The sequence below is a fragment of the Globicephala melas genome, chromosome X (assembly GCF_963455315.2).
Source record: "Globicephala melas chromosome X, mGloMel1.2, whole genome shotgun sequence".
Classification (NCBI taxonomy): Eukaryota; Metazoa; Chordata; class Mammalia; order Artiodactyla; family Delphinidae; genus Globicephala; species Globicephala melas.
The window spans coordinates 43,168,209-43,196,059 of record NC_083335.1 but is presented as its reverse complement, the minus strand read 5'-3'; the positions used below and the strand labels follow the sequence as shown (position 1 = coordinate 43,196,059).

General features: G+C 39.6%; 1 protein-coding gene across 3 annotated transcripts in view; it reads right to left on the bottom strand.

Moving 5' to 3' along the window:
* Positions 1 to 2,100: 2,100 nt before the first annotated feature.
* The window catches only part of PCDH19 (protocadherin 19), a 113,297-nt gene continuing 87,546 nt past the window's right edge, over positions 2,101 to 27,851 (bottom strand). For all 3 annotated transcript variants that reach the window (XM_030840545.2, XM_060292604.1, XM_060292605.1), the window contains one exon: positions 2,101 to 7,884. In XM_030840545.2, coding sequence (XP_030696405.1) covers positions 7,295 to 7,884 — 590 coding nt within the window. In that variant the 3' untranslated portion in view covers positions 2,101 to 7,294. The remainder of the gene's footprint in view (positions 7,885 to 27,851) is intronic.

Sequence of the window (27,851 nt, the reverse complement as noted above, 5' to 3'; positions counted from 1 at the left end):
ACAGGACTAAAGACACAGACCTACTGGAGAACAGACTTGAGGATATGGGGAGGGGGAAGGGTGAGCTGTGACAAAGCGAGAGAGAGGCATGGACATATATACACTACCAAACGTGAGGTAAATAGCTAGTGGGAAGCAGCCGCATAGCACAGGTATATCAGCTCGGTGCTTTGTGACCGCCTGGAGGGGTGCGATAGGGAGGATGGGAGGGAGGGAGACGCAAGAGGGAAGAGATATGGGAACATATGTGTATGTATAACTGATTCACTTTGTTATAAAGCAGAAACTAACACGCCATTGTAAAGCAATTATACCCCAATAAAGATGTTAAGAAAAAAAAAAAGCAGTACAAGAATGCAGTGTCAGACATGTGCAACTAGGTCATTTGCCAACATGAAGGAAGGTTAAGGACCCAAAACTCTAAGAGGACACCTCTCTGCTTCCATCCTGGAGAATTTTGTTTTGGGGGTTAAGGGTCTGATCCCCTTACAAGCCGTGGCAGTGCATCCAAGATGCTCCTCTCTCAGGCATATCTCTACCCCCAAACCAAAATAGTAAAAATGGTTAGTGCTATCTTTGTTCCTGGAGCAGCTGTCACCTCCTATCAGAAAACACCCTCTTAGGCATCAATTCCCAACATGGTTTCTTGACTCCCAACACAGCAAACCAGTGACACATTTGAGGTAAGTCAAAAGCACTCTGTTAACCAAAATGAAGAGGGGATTATTTTAATGATTTGTTTTATTGTGCTTTATAAATTTGAATAGTTTTGAGGTTACGCCTCTAATCTGGTCACTCTCCCATGTTAGGTAGAGGTACATAGTAGCGGTCCATGACCTTGGATATACCTATGTTGCATATGTGAATGCCCTTCATTACATGAGAATTTATTTACTTATTTATTTATTGCTCATTCTTTGAAGGATCTAATTTTAAAGGAGGAGTTTCCATTTCTTTGGGGACCAAAAAACAAAAGGTAGACGAAAGAGAGTCAAAAAACTTTTCTTTGCCCTCTTAGTGTGGACTAACCCAGAAGCACTCATAATGGCCTTCTAAGACATAATGTCCTCCAAGCAAGTGACAGACCAGCCTCCCTCCAATACACGTTTATGAACATCTGTGAGTCTGTGTGAACATCTGCACCTATACCAGTGTGTGTGACTTGCGTGTCCCCCCATGTCCATGTTTGCTTTCTGATGTAACACCTGCTAAACTGCAGCACCAAATAGCTGGCTATTGCAGCTTTAGGGCTAATTCTGGGAAATAAGATGCAATCTCAATTTAATACATGTTGGTAGCGATAACAGGAAGATGGAGATCCGGGGAAGCAGTGGATTTCCTTGAGATCATTTTTTTTTTAATTGTCCAGAGAGAGTAGGTCATGCTGAAGCAGCTTAGCCTTTAACCACTAAAGGCAGTATTTGGAAATGGTCTGCCATGCTCCCTTTTTTTCCTCTACTCTGATTTTTTTTTCCTGCCAGTTGCAGCCAGAATGAATACTTACAGCGCAAGTGCTAAATCTCAGAGAATAATAGTTTGGATAAAGAAAGCTTGTCAGGGCTTTCACTGCAGCCTTGTTATGTGCAAAGTCAAAGTCTCTCCTGTTGCTTCTTTCAAACCTGAAGGCATCAAAGGGGCAGCCAGGTCATCTTTGTTTTAAACTCTTTTTTCCCCCCTGCTGTCAGCCTCTACTATTTCTCACCTTTTTTAAAATTAATTCTTCAGAGAAGACCCACTGTGGAGTTGGCCTGAAATGGTTTATTTTAAAGAAGAGTTTTAGTGCTCTTGTGTAAAGTACCACCCAGGAAAGTTGTTTACCACTCTGGATATGAATGGGTCTCCCTCCTCAGAAAAGGGTATTGACTGGGTGGGAAGGAGAGAGGTACTAAGGAAATGACTGGAGCCTGGCTGAAGGAAGAATCTCCTCTTAGTTGGAGAATTGGTGATCATGTGAAATGAAAAAGGCAAAAGAAATCCTTTGGGTCTGAACATCAGTGAGCCCACCAAGGGCTGGTTCCCTCCTGGGCCTTATAGTCACCCTCACACCCTAGCCAACCAACACCCTCCGAGACAGATTTCACCAAACAATCATTTTTCCATAATAGCCTTTAATACTAAAATGCATTAAATTTTTGAAGCAGAGAAAACACATTAAGGGGAAAACAGAGAACCACCAGATAAAAGGAAACAATGTGGCAGATAACACTGTCTAAAACATAACTGTAATAATTTAATAAAGCTGCTTTATCATCTTCATAAAATAGAGTGGTGATTCTTTTTTGTCTTTTTTCTTTTTACAATGATTCAATCACTGTGAAAATGTACATAACATACAGATCAGCATATACAACAATTTCATCTTCATATAGTCAGCAACAGAGACTGCTTAATGAGACATACTGTACTTGCATCCCTCTAAATTTCCACCCTGGTTTGACACGTAAACAGTAATAGTGTCATCAGGCTCATTCCCCTCACTAGAGGAGCGAAGGCGTAAGCCTTTTGCAACTAATACCTTAGCATTCAAATAGCACAGGAGGTATTTGTTGCTGAATTTCTAGCTCGAGCTAGTCTGGCTCTTGGTCATTAAAGTCTGTATCCTAGCCTTCCTCAGATGAACGCCAGCCAGTGCCAGTAAAAATCTACTTAACCAGTGCTGTAATGGTGTTAGCTGGTTTGTTTGCTAAGGTTGACAGCAACTTTCAGTTAGTAACAAGGTCATCTTTAATTGCCAACACAGCTGGAGCAACAATCAGCATCATCAGTTTTCCCTAATGACCTACAGTGCTTTCCAATCAAGATCAAGTTTTTGTGGGTTGTTCTTTACCAAGAGCGCCTTACGATATATATTTCAGACAAGGTGGTTGATTTTCTTTGTTTTACAAAAGCAATATGAGTTCTATTGGAAATTAATTCACTTTGCACAACATGTGACCCACAGGCCAATTCCAGCCTCACAAGAAAACAAAGAGAGCTGCAATAACTTCATTAGGACAATGTGTTTTGCTCTGGAATATTTCATATCAATATAAAGCCACCCAGTCCCAGCCCCACCCCCACACATCCCCTTTGAATATTACTTTGTTACATACTTAAACTAAAGAACAACATCTCAATACACTTCAGTGTCAGCAGATACAATTTGACTCATGAAATGACATCCCTAAATGTAATTTTACCAAGAAGGCAAACACTAGGACTGTATACAATGGACTTCTTAAGCTCATTTATGCCAGTTTTTCAAAGGCAGGTTCTTATTACCCTGGGTAAAGAGCCAAGTGGACCATACTTGTCAGGATGCTTTGGGGAACATTCAACATCAAAATGATCCCCATAAAGTGAATTGGAATCCCAGCCAGAACTTCTATTATGTACAATAATAATCCTTTTCCCACCCTGAATGCACAGTCAAGCTATCGCTACACCCTTGCCTCTCCCAGAACTGCCCTTTATCCTTGCTGCTTCAAGTGAACTGCTTTTGTTTTGCTTGTTAATACGATAGAGCTATACGAAAAGTTCAGCTGAATTCCCTTCAGACAATCAGTTGTATGCTGAAGTAACACTATTGGGATGACACTCTGGGTGGTTCCAATTTTCAGAGTTCTAAGTTGTATTCCTTTAATATTTTTGATTAGTGGTGAGAGGGTCACCGACTAATCAGTTTAAATGGGCACCTTAGGTGCAATTAGCTCTATTAGGCAGGTTCACACTGGAGCAGTGATACTCAAAGTGTGGTCCCTGGACCAGCTGCATCAGCATCACCTGGGAATTTTGAAATCAGCAAAGACTCAGGCCCCATTCCAGACCTACTGAACCAGAAACTCTAAGTGTGGGGCCCATCAACCCGTGCTTTAACTAGTCCTCAACCTTTAGTGGGCATCTGATCCATATGGATTGCTAGGTCCCACCTCCAGAGGTTCTGCTTCAGTTGGTCTGCATGAGGATGGAGAGTTACCATTTCTAACAAGTTCCCAAGTGATGTTGGTGCTGCTGGTCCAGGGACTACACTTTGAAAATCAGGAACTGCGGGGTCCCTTGGCCCATTACCTATTTGGGCAATAAGGTGGGCCATAATTTATTCTGCTGGCTTTAAGAGAATCAAAGGGATGGTAAGTTTCCTTCTGAACAGGTTCATAGATTAGTCAGTATAGGGAAAAGAAAAAAGAGACTCCACACAGCATGGCTCCCTTCTTCCTATTCCTTGTATGTAGTGTATTCCCATATTTGGGGAGAAGCAATCAATCAATGCAAACTAAAACCTTTATATTGCATGAAGATGTTCATCTGCTCAGGGACGTGCCCAGAACAGTTATTAGTAAAGCAAGTCACGTCTCAACACCAACTCCTCCCCAAAAGGGGCATCAGAATAAATGGAATAGAACTCCCTACGATTTAGGAACTGAAATTGCTACCTCATATTTAAATGTGTAACATGTTTAGAGAGGAAAAGAAGAGAATATTTGGCCCTCTGGCCTTTGTGGCTTTTCATCAGACATGCTCAAAAGAAGGGGAGAAAAACATGAGCCAAAAGAGAAATTTAGGATCCTTGCACAAAATTCCTATTTGCAGCCACAGCCTGCCTATAAAACCAGCTTACAAAGCCCTCCTAGGATGCACTTGTGCTTCTGGGAGGATGTATACATCAAACAACTGTAGAGGAGAAAAAAAAAAGATATTTTCTTAATGAAGGGAATTCTCTGAACATGCTCAATAAAGGGTTTGGAAGCCAAAAAAAATGTCTGACTGCCCATTGTGAACAAGTATTTTGAGAAGGAAAAAGGATTGGTCTATCGCTTAAAACTGAATTCTGGGAAAAAAATTGGAGGAAAATAAACACAAGAGAAAAGCAGAATCAATGTCACCCCTACACTAACATTTTAAACTTGGCTGGTTTAAAATGGTTAGTGTAAAGACATGGCAGCCAGTGGCCCCTCTGGCTCAATAGCCACATAACATTGAATGTTCCCACTTGCCACAATCTTTTCAGCTCCCTCATTCTGACTGAGCATAATAAGAAATACACCTATACAAAAACTGTCAAATCTGACTTGAAAGCGACCTTGAGGTGGTAGCCAACAACATGATATCAGGATGGATCAGGTGAGGAACAGTCTAAATTCTACAGGCAGCCATCATAACTTAAATGGAAAAAAATTAATTTTTAATGTGTTAATCAAATAGTCTATTCACTTGCAAACAGAAATAAATACCTAATTCAAAATCTACTACTAAAATGAAATGAATCAAAGGGGAAAAAAGCAAGAGAATAAAATGATCCAAAATGAAGATGCTATGGTAATTGATTTCTAATTGTGTCAGTTTCAGAGGGAAATTTGCAGCCACACCAATATTTTGCATGAGGTAGTATTCATCACTGAATAAGAAATAAGGATGAATTTGTAGCTTCATTATAACTTCTTTTTCAGAAATATTCTCCCCTACGTAACCCCATCCCCACTGCCTTACCCACCCTCCCCAAAACCATCCCTCCTGCAAAAGAAAATATTCCTAGTAATGTATAAAGCCAGGAACTCAGGCAAAAAATAACTAAAACATTTAAAAGATCAGACTTATCTACCTAAATTTAAGAAAATAAATCCTCTTTTGCATTCTTAGTGCTCTAACCTCTAAGCCTTTTTTTGCTAGATACTCTTGAATTTCAAAAAATGAAACAAATGAGAACATAACCACAAAACTTGTTTCTCTAGAAACAACTCTTTTAAGACCAAGGCAGAGCAAAGGTGACATATTTGTCTATTTTTAAATAATGAACTCTTAGGCTGCAAGAATACTATGTTGGCTAGTGAATATTAATAGACAGTAAATAAACGGGAGTTCGAGGAATGTTAAACAAACAAAAAAAGAATGTGTGTAACAAACTTGTTAATAAAAAAGATGTATTCCTAGCCTACAGCAAAGAGTTAGCTAAATGTAATGCATTTTTGATAGTTTCCTGTTCACATTTTTAATTTAAAAAAAAGTGTTAGTCATAAAAAGACGAGTTCAAGTGTCCAAGTGTCTCCATTTAGAAGGCACAGTAATTGAATTAATGATGCTGTTACCTGTTACCTGTCTTTTCCTAAATGTACACTTTGTACTGCTTACTCTATCCCTATTTATAATCCTACGATACAGAGCAACATGGAGTTCTCAATTCCAGCCCATGACATGCTTTGCAGTCTAATTCTAATCATGACGGGGAAACACTGAATCAGGAAGTGTGTGTCTGAAAAGATGCTTATTTAGAACTCAAAATAGATTCAGTCTTTTTGAGTTTTAGATGATTGGAGATAAGGAATTTCTAAGCCTGGAAACTGATAACTTCAGGAGCAGCTTTCCTGTTCAGGGCCTGAAAATCAGAAAAATTGATCTCATAAAATTTTCAGCACAGTATTTCTGACAGCTGCAAATTAGATAGCAGAATATCCAAGAATGTCTTTCTGCAATGATCTATCATGGATCTGGGCAGAAGACTGAAAGTCAGGAAAAATACCCTGCAACGTGGTGAGCAACCACTCCGTGGGTAGACTCTGTGAGTGAGTATCCTCCAAGTACTCAATCTATATGTGTGGTGTTACTCATTCACTTGTTGTCTCAGTGGTTTGCACTTTGTTTTTATCTGTAGTTTTATTTTAGTTTTTTAAGAAAAAAACACCAACTTCTAAAAGCCTTTTGCCATCACCACACACGTAGCAATTTGCAATATCAAATATGACAATAGCACAGCTAGCAAAAGGGTTCTTAAAGCAGGGATGTCCACAGCAAAGTAGTGGCATTGGAAAGTACTCGAGCTTCAGAAACAACCATTTGGGGGCTTGATTTCACATCACTGAATCAATGAATAGTACACAATAAATGACCATTAACTTGTCTACACTACAAAACAGTGGCGAGCCTATTAAAGGTGTCCAGAGCTTTTTTTTTTTTTGCTTTTTTAAAATGTAATCCTCCACAAACAATGGTAATTTTTATTATAATTTTGACATACAAAAATATATAAATCCAAACACTTAATACATAATACTTTTCACAACTGAATTTGTCTCTGCTTCCCCAACATCAAGGCCCCATGAACAACTCAAGCCAAAGCTAATTTGCTCCAACGGAACACCCCTGCTGCCTGTTGAAACGAGAGGGATTGTCACAGAATGATAGTCACTTATAAACAATACATTTAGGGAAAGCTCTGAAATACAGCCACTCAAGAACCAACCATTGGTGAGCAATTAAAACGATCAGCTCCTGCTTCTTTGCTAGCCAGCATGGTTTCTCTCTCTTCTTCCCCAAGACTGATTTAGAGAATGATATCCTTCAGACGCTTCACGCCAGGAGACTCTTTGTCTCGACCTTCCTTCAGAATAGGGCTGACCTCATGCACGACTTTCTCGCCATCAGCTCCACGGGGTTCAGCTTCAGAGGGACGAGAAGGGCCATTGTTGACATACTGCTCTAGATCGCGGGCCGGGGGCGCCAGGGCAACGGTGTAAGACACAGAAGGCTTAGTAGGCAGAGGGCTCTTGAGGTGCAGAGGGGAGGTGACAGGGCTAATAGCCTCACAGCCATTGCCTGCCTCCCGGATAGCGCCGTTGACTTTGGGGCTGCAGATGGTCACATCAACAGTCCTCCTGCCTTTCAGGGTGGGCTTCTCCTCAGCTGGGTGGTCGCTGACATCCTTTCCAAAGGTTGCAAAAGTCCGCTTGGTGGGGCCGCAGTCATCATAAGCTTCAACATCGGCAGCAGTAGCTTCAATGGACAGTGCAATGATGTTCCTCACATGCTCAGGGGACTTGGAGCGGGTGGGCATGGGGTTCCGGGGCATCCAGCACCTGTCAGAGTGGCCAAGAATCCGGCATTCTTCCCTGCAATGAAATCCTTCATTCTGATCTGTTTGGAGAAAATAAAATGTCAATTTCATCAGCTTTTCCCAGGAATCATTGTTAGTCCCCAGTGATCTGGTTTCTTAGGTACCCACAGGCCCTTTTGGGAAATGATACTTTTAGATAGTCCTTTATTGCCTTTTGGAACAAGTGTGAAGAATTGGATTTTTAAAAAGCTGCAGATCTCCCCCTCAATACTCTCCCCTTCTTTTTTATTTTTATTTTTGTTGCTGTTCCCACTGCTGACAAAACTAAAAACCTAAAGGAAAACACAGTGTGATGAAAAAATATATTTTTAAGAAGTTTATCCTGACTGTAGAGGTGCTGAGAGTCAGCAATTTTATCAACAACTCTTGTTAAAAATCAACTGTGTTTGAAACTGGTTCCAGCAGAAGAGGGAGTGGAGGCAGAGCAGGGAATCCAACAGTCAGTATATCTGAGAAGTCTTGGCCATGCTTTTGAGCAGTAGCACTGTCAACCACATTCCCACCCTACCTGTTAATGATATGCAACGCTTAATTTTAGATTAGTAACATGCTTTCTTTGAAAACCCAATCATGTCACTTCTTTTTGACCACCAGTCCCACCAGCCAATCTCCTCACTAAACCATTTACATAATTTCATTTCCCATCAGAAGGAATATATTGAGATCTCTTCCTTACATGTGACCCAGAAGGTTCAATTGGCCTTATGCACACATCACTCATAGATTGAACATCATTTAATTATACCCAACTAGCCATCCCTCCTTATCTTTCTTATCTGCAGTTTCATTAGGGTCATATTTCTTAAAATAATTCTTTCTTGGATTACCTTAACCCTATCATAGAAGATCTCAGCAAATAGAATTCATAATTATTGGCAAGACATGCTTTGCTCTTTTCATATCGGTTCATTTAGAGTTAAGGTTTTAATTTGGCTCTCAGAAAGGCTTTCTACAGGGGCTTCACTAAAGCATGGACCCAGGGTTAACGTCTACCTGTCCACTGGAAAACTATTAATGTCTGGTTTACAGCTCTAGTTTTCCAGATCAATTTATATTTGTTACATTCTTGCATGAGGATGACCTAATGAAGGTTTTCATAACATTGCACAATGCTTCAAAATATTAGCAGCTTAACATTTATAGAAATCTTTGGGGCAGGATCAGAGGAGGTGGGGAGACCACAAGAGATCGCAAGGACAAAAAAGTACATGTTAAAAAAAAGTTATAAATATGCGCTGTGACCGCTTTTTTTTTTTGCAGGAAGAAGTCTGCAATTCAGGGTCTTGCCTGATATTAGTCTATATATAACACACCTTCCTTATACAATTGTATTTCTGTGTTTTAGTCTGTTTCTTGATTTTTTTAAAGAGTAAATGACGGAGCAAAGAGGCACTGCTCTGCCTCAATCATCAAAAGTTATTTTGGTAAAGGGGCACTTGGGAGGGGGCTCAAGAAATAATGGTTGAATTGGGTGTATACTTCATCATTTGGAGAAAAAGTGTTAGAAGCAGCTAAACATCAAGGCCTAATCCAGGCTGAGTCTAGATTTCAACACAACTCTGGAAATGGCCTTTAACCTAGTCTAAAGTATGGAAAGGCCAACCAAAGGTAAGACCTCCTTCAATGCACCTGGACACAATTTGCCGACTTATCTTTAAGATGGCCATTTTAAGCCCCCTTTCAGTACTGAAGAATGAAACTTTCAGAATTTTGCAGAGGTGCAACCAAATAGCAAATGAGCATTATCACCAAGAAGATAAGTGCCTTCCCCATACACAGGACAATGCTTCTGCAATCTCCAGCACAGTTCCATGTCAGGGTTGCCTGGCCACCTCTGCAAAATGAGGGTTTGTCAAAAGCCCTTTCTCTGCCTCTTCCCTGAAAACTCTCAGTGTTGCCATCTGATAACTTATCATTATTCAAAACACATATGTTCTTAGAGAGTGAAGTAAGTCAGAAAGAGAAAAACAAGTATTGCATATTAATGCATATATGTGGAATCTGAAAAAATGGTATAGACAATCTTATTTACAAAGCAGAAATAGAGCCACAGACGTAGAGAATAAATATATGGATACTAAAGGGGAAAGGGGGGGTGGGACAAATTGGGAGATTGGGACTGACATGTAAACATTATTGATACTATGTATAAAATAGATAACCTAATGAGAACCTACTGTGTAGCACAGGGAACTCTACTCAATGCTCTGTGGTGACCTAAATGGGAAGGAAATCCGAAAAAGAGGGGATATATGTATATGTATAGCTGATTCACTTTGCTGTACAGTAGAAACTAACACAACATTGTAAAGCAACTATACTCCAACAAATATTTTTTTAAAAAATACACATATGTTCCTGGGAGGCAGAAAGTATGAAAGTATGGGAAACATGTTGGGATATACTTGGGAAACACTTTGTGTAGACCCAAACATTATGAGTGGAAGAGTCTATAGCTGATCTACCCACATTCAATTTCATCCAAATCTAGTGGATGACCCCAGTATCCCTCCAGTAGGACAGAGTTTCACACCTTCAGAGTTTCCCCAAAAGATGCTTCTTCCTCAACATTTCCTCTGAGGCTTATCTCATAACTCTCTAAGTAATGGCTCTAAAGAATTAGTTTGAGTGTTTGTTTGGAGGTGGGGAGTAAGGAGGTGCAAGTGGGGGAACAGTTCAATAACTAACTTCCATTTCTATAACTGAGTGAGCTCCCTGGAAGTCAGAAAAAAAAAGAAAAGAAAAAAATGTCTGGAAGGCTGTGGGATCCCTGTCCTTTTTGTCCACAATTTAGGGCACAGAGGCATAGAGGCCTTAACCTTTGAGCCATGGAACCACAGCCATATGACCAGCTATGAAGAGGAAATCCCAGCTGACCTTCAGACTGATATTACAGGCCACTTGCTCATATGCCCAGAGCAGAACAGTGATGAATGACAATCTAGTAGAATCTTCTCAATAGGCTCAACATAAAGCTCTCTTAAGTTTCTTTTAAGTTTTTAGTTTCAAGTAGCTATCTTAAAATTTGAAGAGGTACTTCTTTTCTCAACACAATTCATTAAGAGAACACCATTCATGTGCCACCCCAAATCCACATACAGTGCTCCTTCCCTATGGTAGGCTGCTTCAAATGAACAACATAAGGAGACCTGGATCCCCAGCATACACAGAGGGCAGAGACCCCAGAGGTAGATACCTCTAAGATCTTATGAATTGACAAAGACCAGAGCAGGGAACTCAATCATCTCAGAAGCTTCTCTGCAAAGATAGTGCTTGCTTTCAGCTTTCAGCTTACCCACTGCCTAAGTGAATAGATCACTCTCTGGGAAGAGAAAAAGGTAAACTCACTCAGCACCCCCAGGAACGCAATCGGTCTAAGCCTACACACCAATCTCACTAAGCCCACCTCAGCCCTTTGGAAGCTAGAATAATATACAATTTTCTTTGGTTAATTATGTGTACATATTAGGTACACTGCTCTTACCCCATGCAAGTGAAGACTTCAATCTGAAAGACTCATTTACTCACAATGTCTCACTCCTGGTTTAGATCTGATCTCTTTATTTCCTTAAACCCTTAACAAGGGCAGTGACTTGCTGCTTATCATTTTAGTATCAAACAACACTCAGTGACATTTGTGTCCATACTATTGAAACAAAATCTAACCTAGCTTTAGTGTTTATAGACATATGAAATATGAAAGAAAATATGGAGAATATAGATGGACAGAAAGAATGTCTTCCCAGCCCAAGGTAACTTACATTCATAAATGCAATGCAGATGAATTACCTTTAAAAATCAAAACTTCAGTTTAGTAAGGAAACTAAGTGTGCTTTAAAAGTGAGAGGGGGGAACTTCAAGAAAGCGGAGGACTAAGACATGGAGATCACCTTCCTCCACACAAATACATCAAAAATATATCTACATGTGGAACAACTCTTACAGAACACCTACTAAATGCTGGCAGAAGACCTCAGACTTCCCAAAATGCAAGAAACTCCCCACGTACCTGGGTAGGGCAAAAGAGAAAAGGAAAAACAGGGCTTCCCTGGTGGCGCAGTGATTGGGAGTCCGCCTGCCGATGCAGGGTACATAGGTTCGTGCCCCGGTCTGGGAAGATCCCACATGCCGCAGAGCGGCTGGGCCTGTGAGCCATGGCCGCTGAGCCTGCGCGTCCGGAGCCTGTGCTCCGCAACGGGAGAGGCCACAACAGTGAGAGGCCCACGTACTGCAAAAAAGGAAAAAAAAAAAAAAAAAAGGAAAAACAGAGACAATAGAATAGGGATGGGACCTGCACCAGTGGGAGGGAGACAGGGGGGTGGGCAGATTCCCACACAGAGGATCCGTGCCCACCAGCACTCATCAGCCTGAGCAGGTTGTCTGTTCACCCGCTGGGGAAGGTGGGGGCTGCAAGCTGAGGCTCAGGTTTCAGAGGTCAGATCCCAGGGAGACGACCGGGGTTGGCTGTGTGAACACAGCCTGAAGGAGGCTAGAGCACCACAGCTAGCCGGGAGGGAGTCTGGGGAAAAGTCTGGACCTGACTAAGAAGCAAGAGACCATTGTTTCAGGGTGTGCGAGGAGAGGGGATTCAGAGCACCACCTAAATGAGCTCCAGAGGCAGGCGAGAGCCGCAGCTAACAGTGCGGACACCAGAGACGGGCATGAGGTGCTAAGGCTGCTGTTGCAACCACCAAGAAACCTGTGTACAAGCACAGACCACTATCCACACCTCCCTTCCCAGGAGGCTGTGCAGCCTGCCACCGCCAGGGTCCCGTGATACAGGGACAACTTCCTCGGGAGAACACACGGCGCGCCTCAGGCTGGTGCAACGTCATGCCGGCCTCTGCCAACACAGGTACGCCCCACATTCCATACCCCTCCCTCCCCCCCGGCCTCAGTGAGCCAGAGCCCCCTAATCAGATGTTCCTTTAACCCCGTCCTGTCTGGGCAAAGAACAGACGCCCTCAGGTGACCTACATGCAGAGGTGGGGCCAAATCCAAAGCTGAACCCCAGGAGCTGTGCGAACAAAGAAGAGAAAGGGAAATTTCTCCCAGCAGCCTCAGGAGCAGTGGATTAAATCCCCACAATCAACTTGATGTACCCTGCATCTGTGGAATACCTGAAGAGACAACAAATCATCCCAAAATTGATGTGGTGGACTTTGGGAACAACTGTAAACTAGGGTTTTGCATTCTGCATCTAATTTGTATCTGGTTTTATGTTTATCTTAGTTTAGTATTTAGAGCTTATTATCATTGGTAGATTTGTTTATTAATTTGGTTGCTCTCTTCCTTTTTTTTGATATATATGTGTGTGTGTGTGTGTGTGTGTGTGTGTGTGTATGTTTTCCTTTTCCTCTTTTTGTGGGTGTTTATGTGTATGCTTCCTGGTGTGAATTTGTCTGTATAGCTTTGCTTTTACCATTTGCCCTAGGGTTATTTCTGTCCAGATTTTGTTGGTTGGGTTTGTTTTGTTTTGGATTTTTTTTTAGTATAGTTTTTAGCACTTGTTATCATGGGTGGAATTGTTTATTGGCTTGGTTGCTCTCTTCTTTCTTTCTTTCGTTTTTAATTACTTTTTAAAAATTTTTAATTTAATTTTTTATTATAATAACTTTATTGCATTTTCTTTCTTTCCTTCTTTCTCTCTCTCTCTTTCTTTCTATCTTTCTTTCTTTCTTCCTTTTTCTCCCTTTTCTTCTGAGTCATGTGGCTGACAAGGTCTTGTTGCTCCAGCTGGCTGTCAGGCCTGAGCCTCTAAGATGGAAGAGCCGAGCTCAAGACATTGCTCCACCAGAGACCTCCCAGGCCCATGGAATATCAAATGGCGAAAGCTCTCCCAGAGATCTCCATCTCAACTTTATGACCCAGCTCCAATCAACGACCAGCAAGCTACAGTGCTGCACACACTATGCCAAAAAACTAGCAAGACAGGAACACAACCCCACCCATAAGCAAAGAGGCTGCCTAAAATCATAAGGTCACAGACACCCCAAAACGTAACACCAGACATGGTCCTGCCCACCAGAAAGACAAGATCCAGCCTCATCCACCAGAACACAGGCACCAGTTCCCTCTGTCAGGAAGCCTACACAGCCCAATGAACCAAGCTTACCCACTGTGGGCAGACAGCAAAAACAACAGGAACTATGAACCTGAAGCCTGTGAAAAGGAAACCACAAACACAGTAAGTTAAGCAAAAAGAGAAGACAGAGAAATTCACAGCAGATGATGGAGCAAGCTAAAAACCCAACAGACCAAGGAAATGAAGAGGAAATAGGCAGTTTACCTGAAAAAGAATTCAGAGGAATGATAGTACAGATGATTCAAAATCTTGGAAATACAATGGATAAAATACAAGAAACATTTAACAAGGACCTAGAAGAATGAAAGAGCAAGCAAAGAATGATGAACAACAAAATAAATGAAATTTAAAATTCTCTAGAAAGAATCAATAGCAGAATAACTGAGCCAGAAGAACAGATAAGAGACCTGGAAGATAAAATAGTGGAAATAACTACCACAGAGCAGAATAAAGAAAAAAGAATGAAAAGAATTGAGGACAGTTTCAGAGACCTCTGGGACAATATTAAACACACCAACATTTGATACAAAAACAAGACCCATATATATGCTATCTACAAGAGAACCACTTCAGACCTAGGGACACATACAGACTGAAAGTGAGGGGATGGAAAAAGATATTCCATGCAAATGGAAATCAAAAGCAAGCAGGAGTAGCAATTCTCATATCAGAAAAAATAGACTTTAAAATAAAGACTATTACAAGAAACAAAGAAGGACAATACATAATGATCAAGGGATCAATCCAAGAAGAAAATATACGAATTGTAAGTATTTATGCACCCAACAAGGGAGCACCTCAATACATAAGGCAAATGCTAACAGCCATAAAACGGGAAATCGACAGTAACACAATCACAGTAGGGGACTATAACACCCCACATTCACCAATGGACAGATCATCCAAAATGAAAATAAAAAACGAAATACAAGCTTTAAATGACACATTAAACAAGATGGACTTTATTGATATTTATAGGACACTCCATTCAAAAACAACAGAATACACTTTATTCTCAAGTGTTAATGGAACACTCTCCAGGATAGTTCATATCTTGGGTCACAAATCAAGCCTTGGTAAATTTAAGAAAATTGAAATTGTATCAAGTATCTTTTCCGAACACAACGCTATGAGACTAGATATCAATTACAGGAAAAAATCTGTAAGAAATACAAACACATGGAGGCTAAACAATTCACTACTTAATAACCAAGAGATCACTAAAGAAGTCAAAGAGGAAATCATAAAATACGTAGAAATAAATGACAATGAAAACATGACAATCCAAAACTCATGGGATGCAGCAAAAGCAGTTCTAAGAGGGAAGTTTATAACAATACAATCCTACCTCAAGAAACAAGAAACATCACAAATAAACAACCTAACATTACACCTAAAGCAATTAGAGAAAGAAGAACAAAAAAACCCCCAAAGTTAGCAGAAGGAAAGAAATCATAAAGATCAGATCAGAAATAAATGAAAAAGAAATGAAGGAAATGATAGCAAAGTTCAGTAAAGATAAAAGCTGATCCTTTGAGAAGATAAACAAAATTGATAAGCCATTAGCCAGACTCATCACGAAAAAAAGGGAGAAGACTCAAATCAGTAGAATTAGAAATGAAAAAGAAGTAACAACTAACACTGCAGAAATACAAAGGATCATGAGAGATTACTACAAGCAACTCTATGCCAATAAAATGGACAACCTGGAAGAAATGGACACATTCTTAGAAGATCACAAACTTATGAGTCTGAACCAGTAAGAAATAGAAAATATAAACAGAACAATCACAAGCACTAAATTTGAAACTGTGATTAAAAACCTTCAAACAAACAAAAGCCCAGGACCAGATGGCTTCACAGGAAAATTCTACAAAACATTTAGAGAAAACCTAACACCTATCCTTCTCAAACTCCTCCAAAATATAGCAGAGGGAGGAACACTCCCAAACTCATTCTATGAGACCAACATCACCCTGATACTAAAACCAGAAAAAGATGTCACAAAGAAAGAAAAGTACAGGCCAATATCACGTATGAACATAGAAGCAAAAATCCTCAACAAAATACTAGCAAAGGAAATCCAACAACACATGACAAGGATCATACACCATGATCAAGTGGGGTGTATCCCAGGAATGCAATGATTCTTCAATATATGAAAATCAATCAATGTGATACACCATATCAACAAATTGAAGGAGAAACCACATGGTCATCTCAAAAATGCACAGAGAGCTTTCGACAAAATTCAACACCCATTTATGATAAAAAAAAAAAAACACCAGAAAGTAGGCATAGAGGGAACTTTCTTCAACATAATAAAGGCCATATATGACAAACCCACAGCCAAAATCGTCCTCAATGGTGAAAAACTGAAACCATTGCCACGAAGATCAGAAATAAGACAAGTTTGCCCACTCTTACCACTATTATTCAACACTGTTTTGGAAGTTTTAGCCACAGGAATCAGAGAAGAAAAAGAACGAAAAGGAACCCAAATCAGAAAAGAAGTAAAGCTGTCACTGGTTGCAGATGACATGATACTATACATAGAATCCTAAAGATGCTACCAGAAAACTACTAGAGCTAATCAATGAATTTCATAAAGTAGCAGGATACAAAATTAATGCACAGAAATCTCTTGCATTCCTATACACTAATGTTGAGAACTCTGAAAGTGAAGTTAAGAAAACACTCCTATTTACCACTGCAAGAAAAAAAACCTACCTAAGGTGACAAAAGACCTGTATGCAGAAAATTATGAGACACTGATGAAAGAAATTAAAGATGATACAAATAGATGGAGAGATATACCATGTTATTGGATTGGAAGAATCAACAATGTGAAAATGACTCTACTACCCAAAGCAATCTACAGATTCAGAGCAATCCCTATCAAACTACCACTGGCACTTTTCACAGAACTAGAGCAAAAAATCTCACAATTTGTATGGAAACAAAAAAGACCCTGAATATCCAAAGAAATCTTGAGAAAGAAAAACGGAGCTGGAGGTATCAGTCTCCCTGATTTCAGACTATGCTTCAAAGCTACAGTAATCAAGACAGTATGATACTGGCACAGAAACAGAAATATAGATCAATGGAACAGGATAGAAAGCCCAGAGATAAACCCATACACATATGGTCACCTTATCTTTGATAAAGGAGGCAGGAATATACAATGGATAAAAGACAGCCTCTTCAATAAGTGTTTCTGGGAAAACTGGACAACTAAATGTAAAAGAATGAAATTAGAACACTTCCTAAAACAACACACAAAGAGAAACTCAAAATGGATTAAAGACCTGAATTTAAGGCCAGACACTGTCTAACTCTTAGAGGAAAACATAGGCAGAACACTCTATGACATAAATCACAGCAAGATCCTTTTTGATCCACCTCCTAGAGAAATGGAAATAAAAACAAAAATAAACAAATGGGACCTAATGAAACCTAAAAGCTTTTGCACAGCAAAGGAAACCATAAACAAGACCAAAAGACAACCCTCAGAATGGGAGAAAATATTTGCAAATGAAGCAACTGACAAAGGATTAATATCTAAAACTGACAAGCAGCTCATGCAGCTAAATATCAAAAAAACAAAAATCCCAATCCAAACATGGGCAGAAGACCTAAATAGACATTTCTCCAAAGAAGATACACAGATTGCCAACAAACACATGAAAGAGTGCTCAACATCATTAATCATTAGAGAAATGCAAATCAAAACTACAATGAGATACCATCTCACAGCACTTAGAATGGCCATCATCAAAAAGTCTACAAACAATAAATGCTGGAAAGGATGTGGAGAAAAGTGAACTCTCTTGCACTGTTGGTAGGAATGTAAACTGATATAGCCACTATAGAGAACAGTATGGAGTTTCCTTAAAAAAAACTAAAAATAGAACTACCATACGACCCAGCAAACCCACTACTGGACATATACCCTGAGAAAACCATAATTCAAAAAGAGTCATGTACCACAATGTTCATTGCAGCTCTATTTACAATAGCCAGGTCATGGAAGCAACCTAAGTGTCCATCAACAGATGAATGGATAAAGAAGATGGGGCACATATATACAATGGAATATTACTCAGCCATAAAAGGAAATGAAATTGAGTTATTTGTAGTGAGGTGGATGGACCTAGAGTCTGTCATACAGAGTGAAGTAAGTCAGAAAGAGAAAAGAAAATATCATATGCTAACACATATATATGGAATCTAAAAAAAAAAAAAGAAAAAAAAGGTCAGGAAGAACCTAGGTGCAGGACAGGAGTAAAGATGCAGAGCTACTAGAGAATGGTCTTGAGGATATTGGGAGGGGGAAGGGTAAGCTGGGACAAAGTGAGAGAGTGGCATGGACATATATACACTACCAAACATAAATAGATAGCTAGTGGGAAGCAGCCGCATAGCACAGGGAGATCAGCTTGGTGCTTTGTGACCACCTAGAGAGGTGAGATAGGGAGGGTGGGAGGGAGGGAGACACAAGAGGGAAGAGATATCGGGATATATGTATATGTATAACTGATTCACTTTGCTATAAAGCAGAAACTAACACACCATTGTAAAGCAATTATACTCTAATAAAGATGTTAAAAAAAGACACTGATGAAAGAAATTAAAGATGATGCAAACAGATGGAGAGATATACCATGTTCTTGGATTGGAAGAATCTACATTGTGAAAATGACTATACTACCCAAAGCAATCTATAGATTCAATGCAATTGCTACCGAACTACCAACGGCATTTTTCACAGAAGTAGAACAAAACATTTCACAATTGTATGGAACACAAAAGACCTGAATAGCCAAAGCAATCTTGAGAATAAAAAACGGAGCTGGAGGAATCAGGCTCCCTGACTTCAGACTATACTGCAAAGCTACAGTAATCAAGGCAGTATGGTACTGGCACAAAAAACAGAAATATTGATCAATGGAATAGCATAGAAAGCCCAGAGGTAAACCCACACACATATGGTCACCTTATTTTTGATAAAGGAGACAAGAATATACAATGGAGCAAAGACAGCCTCTTCAATAAGTGGTGCTGGGAAAACTGGACAGCTACATGTAAAAGAATGAAATTAGAACACTCCCTAACACCATATACAAAAATAAACTCAAAATGGATTAAAGTCCTAAATATAAGGCCAGACACTATAAATCTCTTAGAGGAAAACATAGGCAGAACACTCTATGACATAAATCACAGCAAGATACTTCTTGACCCACCTCCTAGAGAAAGGGAAATAAAAACAAATATAAACAAATGGGACCTAATGAAACTTCAAAACTTTTGTACAACAAAGGAAACCATAAACAAGACCAAAAGACAACCCTCAGAATGGGAGAAAATATTTGCCAACGAAGCAACTGACAAAGGATTAATCTCCAAAATATACAAGCAGCTCATGCAGCTCAATATCAGAAAAACAAACAACCCAATCCAAAAATGGGCAGAAGACCTAAATCGACATTTCTCCAAAGAAGATAGATTGCCAACAAACACATGAAAGGATGCTCAACATCATTAATCATTAGAGAAATGCAAATCAAAACTACAATGAGGTATCACCTTACACAAGTCAGAATGGCCATCATCAAAAAATGTACAAACAATAAATGCTGGAGATGGTGTGGAGAAAAGGGAACCCTCTTGCACTGTTGGTGGGAATATAAATTGATACAGCCACTATGGAGAACAGTGTGGATGTTCCTTAAAAATCTAAAAATAGAACTAGCATACTATCCAGCAATCCCATGACTGGGCATATACCCTGAGAATACTATAATTCAAAAAGAGTCATGTACCCCAATGTTCAGTGCTGCTCTATTTACAATAACCAGGAGATGGAAACAACCTAAGTGTCCACATCAGATGAATGGATAAAGAAGATGTGGCACATATATACAATGGAATATTACTCAGCCATAAAAAGAAACAAAATTGAGTTATTCGTAGTGAGGTGGATGGACCTAGAGTCTGTCATACAGAGTGAAGTAAGTCAGAAAGAGAAAAACAAATACCGTATGCTGACACATATATATGAATCTAAAAACAAAAAATGATTCTGAAGAACCTAGGGGCAGGACGGGAATAAAGATGCAGATGTAGAGAATGGACTTGAGGATACGGGGAGGGGGAAGGGTAAGCTGGGCCGAAGTGAGAGAGTGGCATCGACATATATACACTACCAAATGTAAAATAGATAGCTAGTGGGAAGCAGCTGCATAGCACAGGGAGATCAGCTCGGTGCTTTGTGACCACCTAGAGGGGTGGGATAGGGAGGGTGGGAGGGAGGTTCAAGGGGGAGGGTATATGGGGATATATGTGTACATAAAGCTGATTCACTTTGTTATACAGCAGAAACTAACACAACACTGTAAAGCAATTATACTCCAATAAAGATGTTAAAAAAAAACAAATGTTAGAAAGTCACAACACAAAGTCCCTTAAGAATAGCAATGATGACAAACCAGATGTAAAAAAGTAGAGACGACTTGTGGAATTGCCTAGAACTGTTAGAGATTATGTGCCTGCCATCATGTAGTTCTGTGGCTGGGGATGGAGCTATGCGACTAGACAGGAATCATTTTGTACTGTCACAAATTAACTGTCAAGATTCTGGCTCCAGCTGAAATAGAGGTAAGCTAACAATTCACTAATTCCCGGCTAAGATTCCTCTTATGAGCCTATCTGTGACTCTGTACCTTGCTACATCTTTCTCTGAAAGCATTACCCTGAGACTAGGCAAAGCAAAATGTTAAGACTAAAATCCACACAAAGTTGTGGAAATTTAAACACACTAACATGTACAGATGAATAAAAGCAGGTGTCTTTAATTCAAATACACACATGATTACGGGTGAAAGATGAATTTGCAAATTGGTTTTCCCTGCTTCTGAACTTGTTCCTAGGATTTGCAAATAAATAAATAAATAAATAAATGAAGAGAGTGCATGAGTTTGGAAGAGGACACAAATCTTGAGGCCATGGAACTCCTTAGTTCAAAACAGATCGGATTATTTTAGACAAAAAAATAAATAAAATATAGAGAAAAAATAAAGCTTCTTCAATCTAGGTAGTAATAAATATATTTTTGGTCACAATCTGTCATTAGGGACTTTTGTAAGAGACTCCCAAAACCTCTGGCCAAAAGAAAAATTAAATAAATCTTAATGCATCAGTCTTATGAGAACATGGGAGGCATAAGAGGCTGCAACGCCTAAGTCATGATGGATAAGGAAGTAATTCAAATAGAAAAAGAACAGAATATGTTACTTTGTGCAGATAATAGCAAAACTTTTTGCAGCAATTACTACCCTCCTCAGGACGTGAAACTGCTGTCTCTTCAGATGTGGGCAAACAATATGTTTCCACACACTAGAAAGAGCCTACCCAAGGTCCCAACCAAAGTAAAAAAAGAAAATGATGAAAACACCATCTCAGGCTTTGCTAAAACTTTCAAAGTCTTGGTATAATAGAAGGGTTGAGAGGCTCTGTTGGGTTTGTATAGATGTTCAGCCACAATGGATGTGTTCAATAATGCTGGCAGTTCTTTACCATGATTCAGAGTTTGGTGTATTAACTCAAAGATCCCAATGATCAGAGACAAAACTCCAACACTAAAATAGTTCAAGGTAAGAATTACAAGAGCAATGTGTTACCTCCTCAGAAGTGATCTGCAATCAATGAGGCAGAAAGGGAAAGTTAAAATGAGTTCCAGTTCCTGAGAGCTCAAGTAGTTAGCTACATCTAAGTAGCAGCAGTAACATAACTTAGATGCAAGTGATGTGTAAATCAGAAAAGCTTCCTGGATTGTACTCATATATATCCACTTAGCTTACCCTGCGTCATCCCATAAACAAAATAATCTAAGACCAAAGTGGGGCCATTTTTTGTAAGATAAAATAGAAGGGATTGTGGCAAAGATTATGAAGAGGTTAAATGCTGTTAAAATTGATCACATGCACCTAATCAATAAAACATAACTGTCGAGAAGTGTCCCCTCTTGACTTAGCTAACTCCTACTCATCTGAAGCAGAAAAAACAAACTGCCTACCAAACATCCATATCTATTTTTTAACATCTTCATTGGAATATAATTGCTTTACAATGGTGTATTAGTTTCTGCTTTATAACAAAGTGAATCATTTAGAAACAGAACCCCACTTCTGTTAGGACTGGCAATGTGCCAGCTAAAAAACTACATTTTCTAGTCTTTACAGATAGGAGTGGCCATGTAACTAAGAGTGGGTCAATGTTATGGAGGTAGGATGTCAAGAAATCTCCTTAAAAGAGGTGAGCTGACTTAACTGGGGGACCTTTGTCCTTATTTCTCCCTGCTTTGTCCTGTCTGGAATGGAGACATAATAGATGGAGCCACAGCATCCATCTTACTACCATGAGGCAACTCTGAGAATGGAAGCCATGTGCCTATGAATAGCAGAGTAAAAAAATATAAGGACTTTGGGATACTGAAGATATTGTAAACCTACCTCACTAGACATGAACTTTTTTTAAATAAGAGGAAAACTAAGCTTCTCTCTTATTTCATTCAGTGATTTATTTCCCTTAGTGAGGGAAGGGGATGTTTATTACCAGCAGTTTAACACTATTCATATCTGATACATTATCCCTAAAGTCTCAACTTAAATGTAACTTCCTCAGGGAATCCTTGCCTGATTCCTTAGATTAAGGTAGGTCCCATACCACCTCCTATATAGCACTCATCATACTTGTAGTTACTTGTTTAATATCTATATTCAATGCCAGCTTGTAAACTCTAAATGAGCAAAGATTATATCTGTTTTGTTCCCTCCCATGTCCACAGAACCTAGCAAAGGGCCCAGCAGAAAGCAGGTACTCAATAACAGTTTAATTTAACTGAATGAAAAAGGTACCCAAAAAAGTGATGGCAACAGAACAAAGAATCTTGGTCAACACACCAGATACTGTGCCACTAATACAACTCCTAAAAGTGGAAATAACTAGTATATTCTGTTTAGTAGAAACACTAAGGAAACCTGCAAAGAAAACTATGTAGCTTTGCTGAAGGCAATAAAGTAAATGAACACTTGAGAAACATTGAAGTCAAACGTCATCTTGGCCTCTGAGTGGTTTCCTGCACACTATATACAGATCTTAAAGAGATCTATTATGCTCTGATGTCCAGTCGAAAATACATTTGCCATGTACCTTGGAGTTTTTAATTCTAACAATAGTTAATGGGGCCTGTACTCATAAGTTAACAACACGATAAGCAGAAGCGTCTGTTTTATGAAATTAATCTGTTGTCCAAATACCCACCGCAGATGCTGACTCTTCCTGGCAAAACTAATTTAAATACCCATCAAGAGACTACTTCTCAAGTCAAATATGCCTGGGAATTACCAAAGGAAAGAATTATCCTGGAAATAATTCTTAAAAGCATTTTAAGGCCTGCAAAGAGTCAGGAGAAAGAACATCCATCCGTTATCTGTAACTTAACAATGCAAACGAGTAGCAATGGGCTCAGTGGAAAAGGGAGGGAGGGAAGGAAGAGGGAAGAAAGGAAAGAGAGCAGGAAGCACTATCTAGGCTTCAGATATTCCATCTTAGTTTTGATCTGATTGACATATTAAGAGCTAAGCTTCTTTTGGGTATTTAGATACCATTTGAGCATCTAGCAAAAATTCAATAAGGGCTCAGGACTTTGTAAAATCACAACTTCCCAAAGCCTTCCCCTCTTCCAGCTGTAATTCTGGGAGGAATTTATACTCACTTCCTAAAGGACCCAAAGTTTCAGCAAGTAAAGATGGAGTTCCATTTGTAAAATATTCAAGAGCGCACCAGTGAAGGCTGGGACATTTCTAGAGACTCGTGAACCAATGACACCAGGCTATTCTACACCCATTCCAGTGTGACAAGAAGTAAATCACAAATTATGTACACTACAAACAGCTCCTTGTCTCTCATTCTCTTCTTCTCTTTCTTGCAGCATCTTCTGCCATTTTGGTTTCTCCTTCTTTCTGTTCTCCTGTTCCTTAACATCCTGCTAGTTAGCAGCCCTACCTACAGCACTATGGCCAGGCAGACAACATGCAGAAGGGGTAGGACCAAAAACTGTGATTGGCATTCAAAACGCTTATGTGACAGATGCCAAAGAAGAAGTATACAAAAACCAACACTTGTAACGTGGAGAGAAATTCCCACATTTTTCATTCATCTGGATACAGGTATTAAAAGTCCCTGTTAAAATAAGAGGATCCACTATCAAACTGATATCAACAGATTTCCTTTGGTCATAGAGCAAAGCCCTGGGTAAAGGGTACCAGGAGAGGAGAGTTTGATGGGGGTAAGAAAGACTAGAAATGTCTGGAGGCAGAGATACCTCAGGAAAGGCAAGGTGGGGGATAGGATATAGGAACAGCGTTCCTGAGACTGCCAAAGGTATGTTGCCAAAAGAGAGGAGAAAGAGAGAAAGAAAAGTCAGCCTTGATCAGCATAGGTTGGCATTTTCAGGATGGCTAACTAGTTAAACAGCAAGAATTCTGTGAAGTTTAGCTTTAGCTTGCAATAAAGAGGATGGCTGAAAAGACTGATGAATCCCAACCTTGTCCTAGACAATTTGACAGATCAGCATCAGTTAGCAAGTGCCACCCGATATTGGGCCTCTGTGATGCCAAATGGCACAAAGGTCTCTCCCCTCATTCACGGTCTATGCACGTGAAATTCACTTACTCCTGGTGCAACATGAAAATAGATTAAAAAGATGCCTCTTCCTGGGCTTCCCTGGTGGCGCAGTGGTTGAGAGTCCGCCTGCCGATGCAGGGGACACAGGTTCGTGCGCCGGTCCTGGAGGATCCCACATGCCACGGAGCGGCTGGGCCCGTGAGCCATGGCCGCTGAGCCTGTGCGTCTGGAGCCTGTGCTCTGCAACGGGAGAGGCCACAACAGTGAGAGGCCCACGTACCGAAAAAAAAAAAAGATGCCCCTTCCAGAATGCAAAGCACTTGAATTATTTTCAATGGAATCTTCAGTGCTGAGTTGGTCGAAAAGATAAAGTTAAAACATATTAAAGTATAAGTGGTTGAGAATTTAATATTTATGATAGATGAGAGTATAGCGTGTACAGTCATACAATCTAAGTTGCAATTTGGGCAATCACAATAGTTCCTGGAGTTTTCATTTTTGTACTGGGGCTCAATTCAATTCAATCCATAAAGAAGAGATTTCAAGATGTTTATAAGTATAAATCATTTGTGCTGATGCATGGGGAGTAAAGAAATGAAGCTGGGGTTGCCTGGAAAATTGAGACTGATAAATAAGAGGCACTGACAGTGACTGAGATAAGCAGAGATTGGCTAGACTAGAATCTTTGTATTTTGGCTTCTATGTGGAGCAAATTACCTGACAAAGTTCTGGACTTCATAGAGGTGCTTCGAAACCATTTGAAAAAGCTTTACAACTAAACTATGAGGTGTCACAGAAGGCCACTGAACTATTCCCCCAAAGGAGGAACATTGAGATACTGCAACTCTGAGAAAAGAGAGTTTCATTCTACAATGTCCACAGAATTAAGTCCTTTAGCCTACATCCATTGGACACCTACAACACCTCATCACTTCTGTGAAGAGTTCGAACCAGCTGTTTAATTTTGTGTAGATGAAAAACAGACAGACCGTTTCACACATTCTACAGGTAGTTGTACTGCTGTGAAGACAAAGGCTTTAGATGATGCTTGCAAGTAGCACTGAACTTAATGTTATTGCCAACTTAGTTTCACTCTTTCCTTGAAACTAAGGAAATTGCTGACACATCATTAGCATGAGAAAAAAAGCCACTTTTATGCTGGTCATAAGTTTCTGGGTATTGGACATAATACGTAGTGAGGATGTCACAAATAAGGCTGGTATGGAAAGCAGGAGGGGCAGGGCACGTTAGCCAAGAAAAAAACCTTCCCTTTTTGAGTGAAAATTTAATGTTGGTGGGGAAAAAAAGGCGCCCAGCAGCTGGTGTTCTTCTTAACAGGAACTGACACTTCCTTCAGTCAAGTCCCAGGACATTCAGTTTTGTGGAACAGGCAATGCCATACATGAGTCAATGAAAAATGTTGCAGCTGTAACTTCTAAATTCTTTAAAGATTCTCGACTGCCAAAATGTTCTTGTTACTGGGTGGGGAGGCTAAGAAACAACATTAGTAATTCTCCAATCACTTACTTCCCATTTGAAAAATAAAGTGTTCAGTAAACCAATCACTGTTTCTTGCAATGATTCAAAAAGATAGTGTGTGTCATGTCATCAGATAGGTAAGAATCACTAGAAATAGTCACTGGAAGCAAATGAGTGTCGGAGGGATTAATATCTATTAACTACCTTAGGTTGGACTATTCATTACCAACAAAAGCCTCATAGAAAAGTCTAGCATTATCTTGATATTTCAGCATAACTTCCGCAACCATCTGGAATACTGTAATTGCAATGACACTGCTTCTGGGTACAGCAAACAGCACAATCATTAAAAAATATTCATTTCAAATATCTTCCTGGAAGCTAATAAATTTTACAGCAGTTTCAATCCTTCCACATAGCAACAAAGAAAAGCTTCGTTCCAGACAAATTAAAAGTAAATTGATTGCCTTAGGGGAATCTATTCAAATATCACTTTTCCATGTTAGAAATCTTTTTTCCTAAAACATTAGAGAGAGAGAGAGAGGCAGAGAGAGATAATGAATCTTGGACGGGGGAGTGAGATGGATGATGGAGATAGTGTGAAAGGGATAGAAGCCAGTATATGAAAAAGACAAAATTGCAGCAGAGGGAGAGTGAGAAATAACCATAATCATTAAATCCTTGTTTGCAAAACCAGGTAGAAATCAACTTAAAATAAATGCAAATATGTCACTGAGGTGCAGGCCTAACATTTGTGCTGGAATTTATGAGTCATAACTATGAATAATGAATACCAAAATTGAAGGGATCAAACGCCACCTTCTATGTTTACTTGTCATTATCCATCTTTCACGGACAATGCTTAATTTTATTCTTTTGCTCTTTTCCTTAGAATTACTTAGAATTATTCTTTTTCCAGTTGTCCACTTAATCATACTAGTAGGAGAAAACAAGCTGTATTTTTCAGGGTGTTGCCTCAAAAGCAATTAGACAAATTCAGAAGCAAAGCCAATATGGGAGGTCAGCTTCTTTGAGGAAGCTTGATCATTTGAAAGCATGAGACGCTAGTCCTGCTGCTCATTTTAGGAAGAAAAAAATCCTTTACACCTTTAGCACATGGTGGTTCCAGTATGACCGCCTGACCTTCAGCTTGTCCAACTCTACTTGGAAAGAAAGAATGGCTGCTCCATCTGAAGCATTGAGGAAGTCTTAGAAACTCTTTGGGCCACAGCTGTGAGGGCTTTCTCTGAGTTGGCTTGAACTCTGAATACAGAAGTAGCAGAAGCTTTTCGGTTGAGATGACCTGAGTTCAGACATCCTGACATGGCTCTAGAAAAATCTATGTAAGAGCGGATGCATATTAATCCTAAATTATGGCCATAAAAAAAACTATCACGGACACACACACACTCACCAGCACCCCTATCAGTCCTCATCATCCTGAATACTCATCTCCATTCACAAGTTAAAACAATGGAGCATTATATATCAATCATATCTCAATAAAGCTGGAAAAAATCAAATGGAACAAATCAAAAGATTACTAAAAACCAGTCTGGTAAATTTAAATGCTCTGTCCATTTTGTACAGATCATGTATCTTTACACCCTTGGAATAATCTGTTTTTCCAAAACGTTGCCTCTTCTGAACTCCAATTTTATTGCATTTGCCCCTTGTTGGTTAATATGCCAATCTTTCATGACTGGGTCTGTGAAACATGGGGCTAATGAAGGA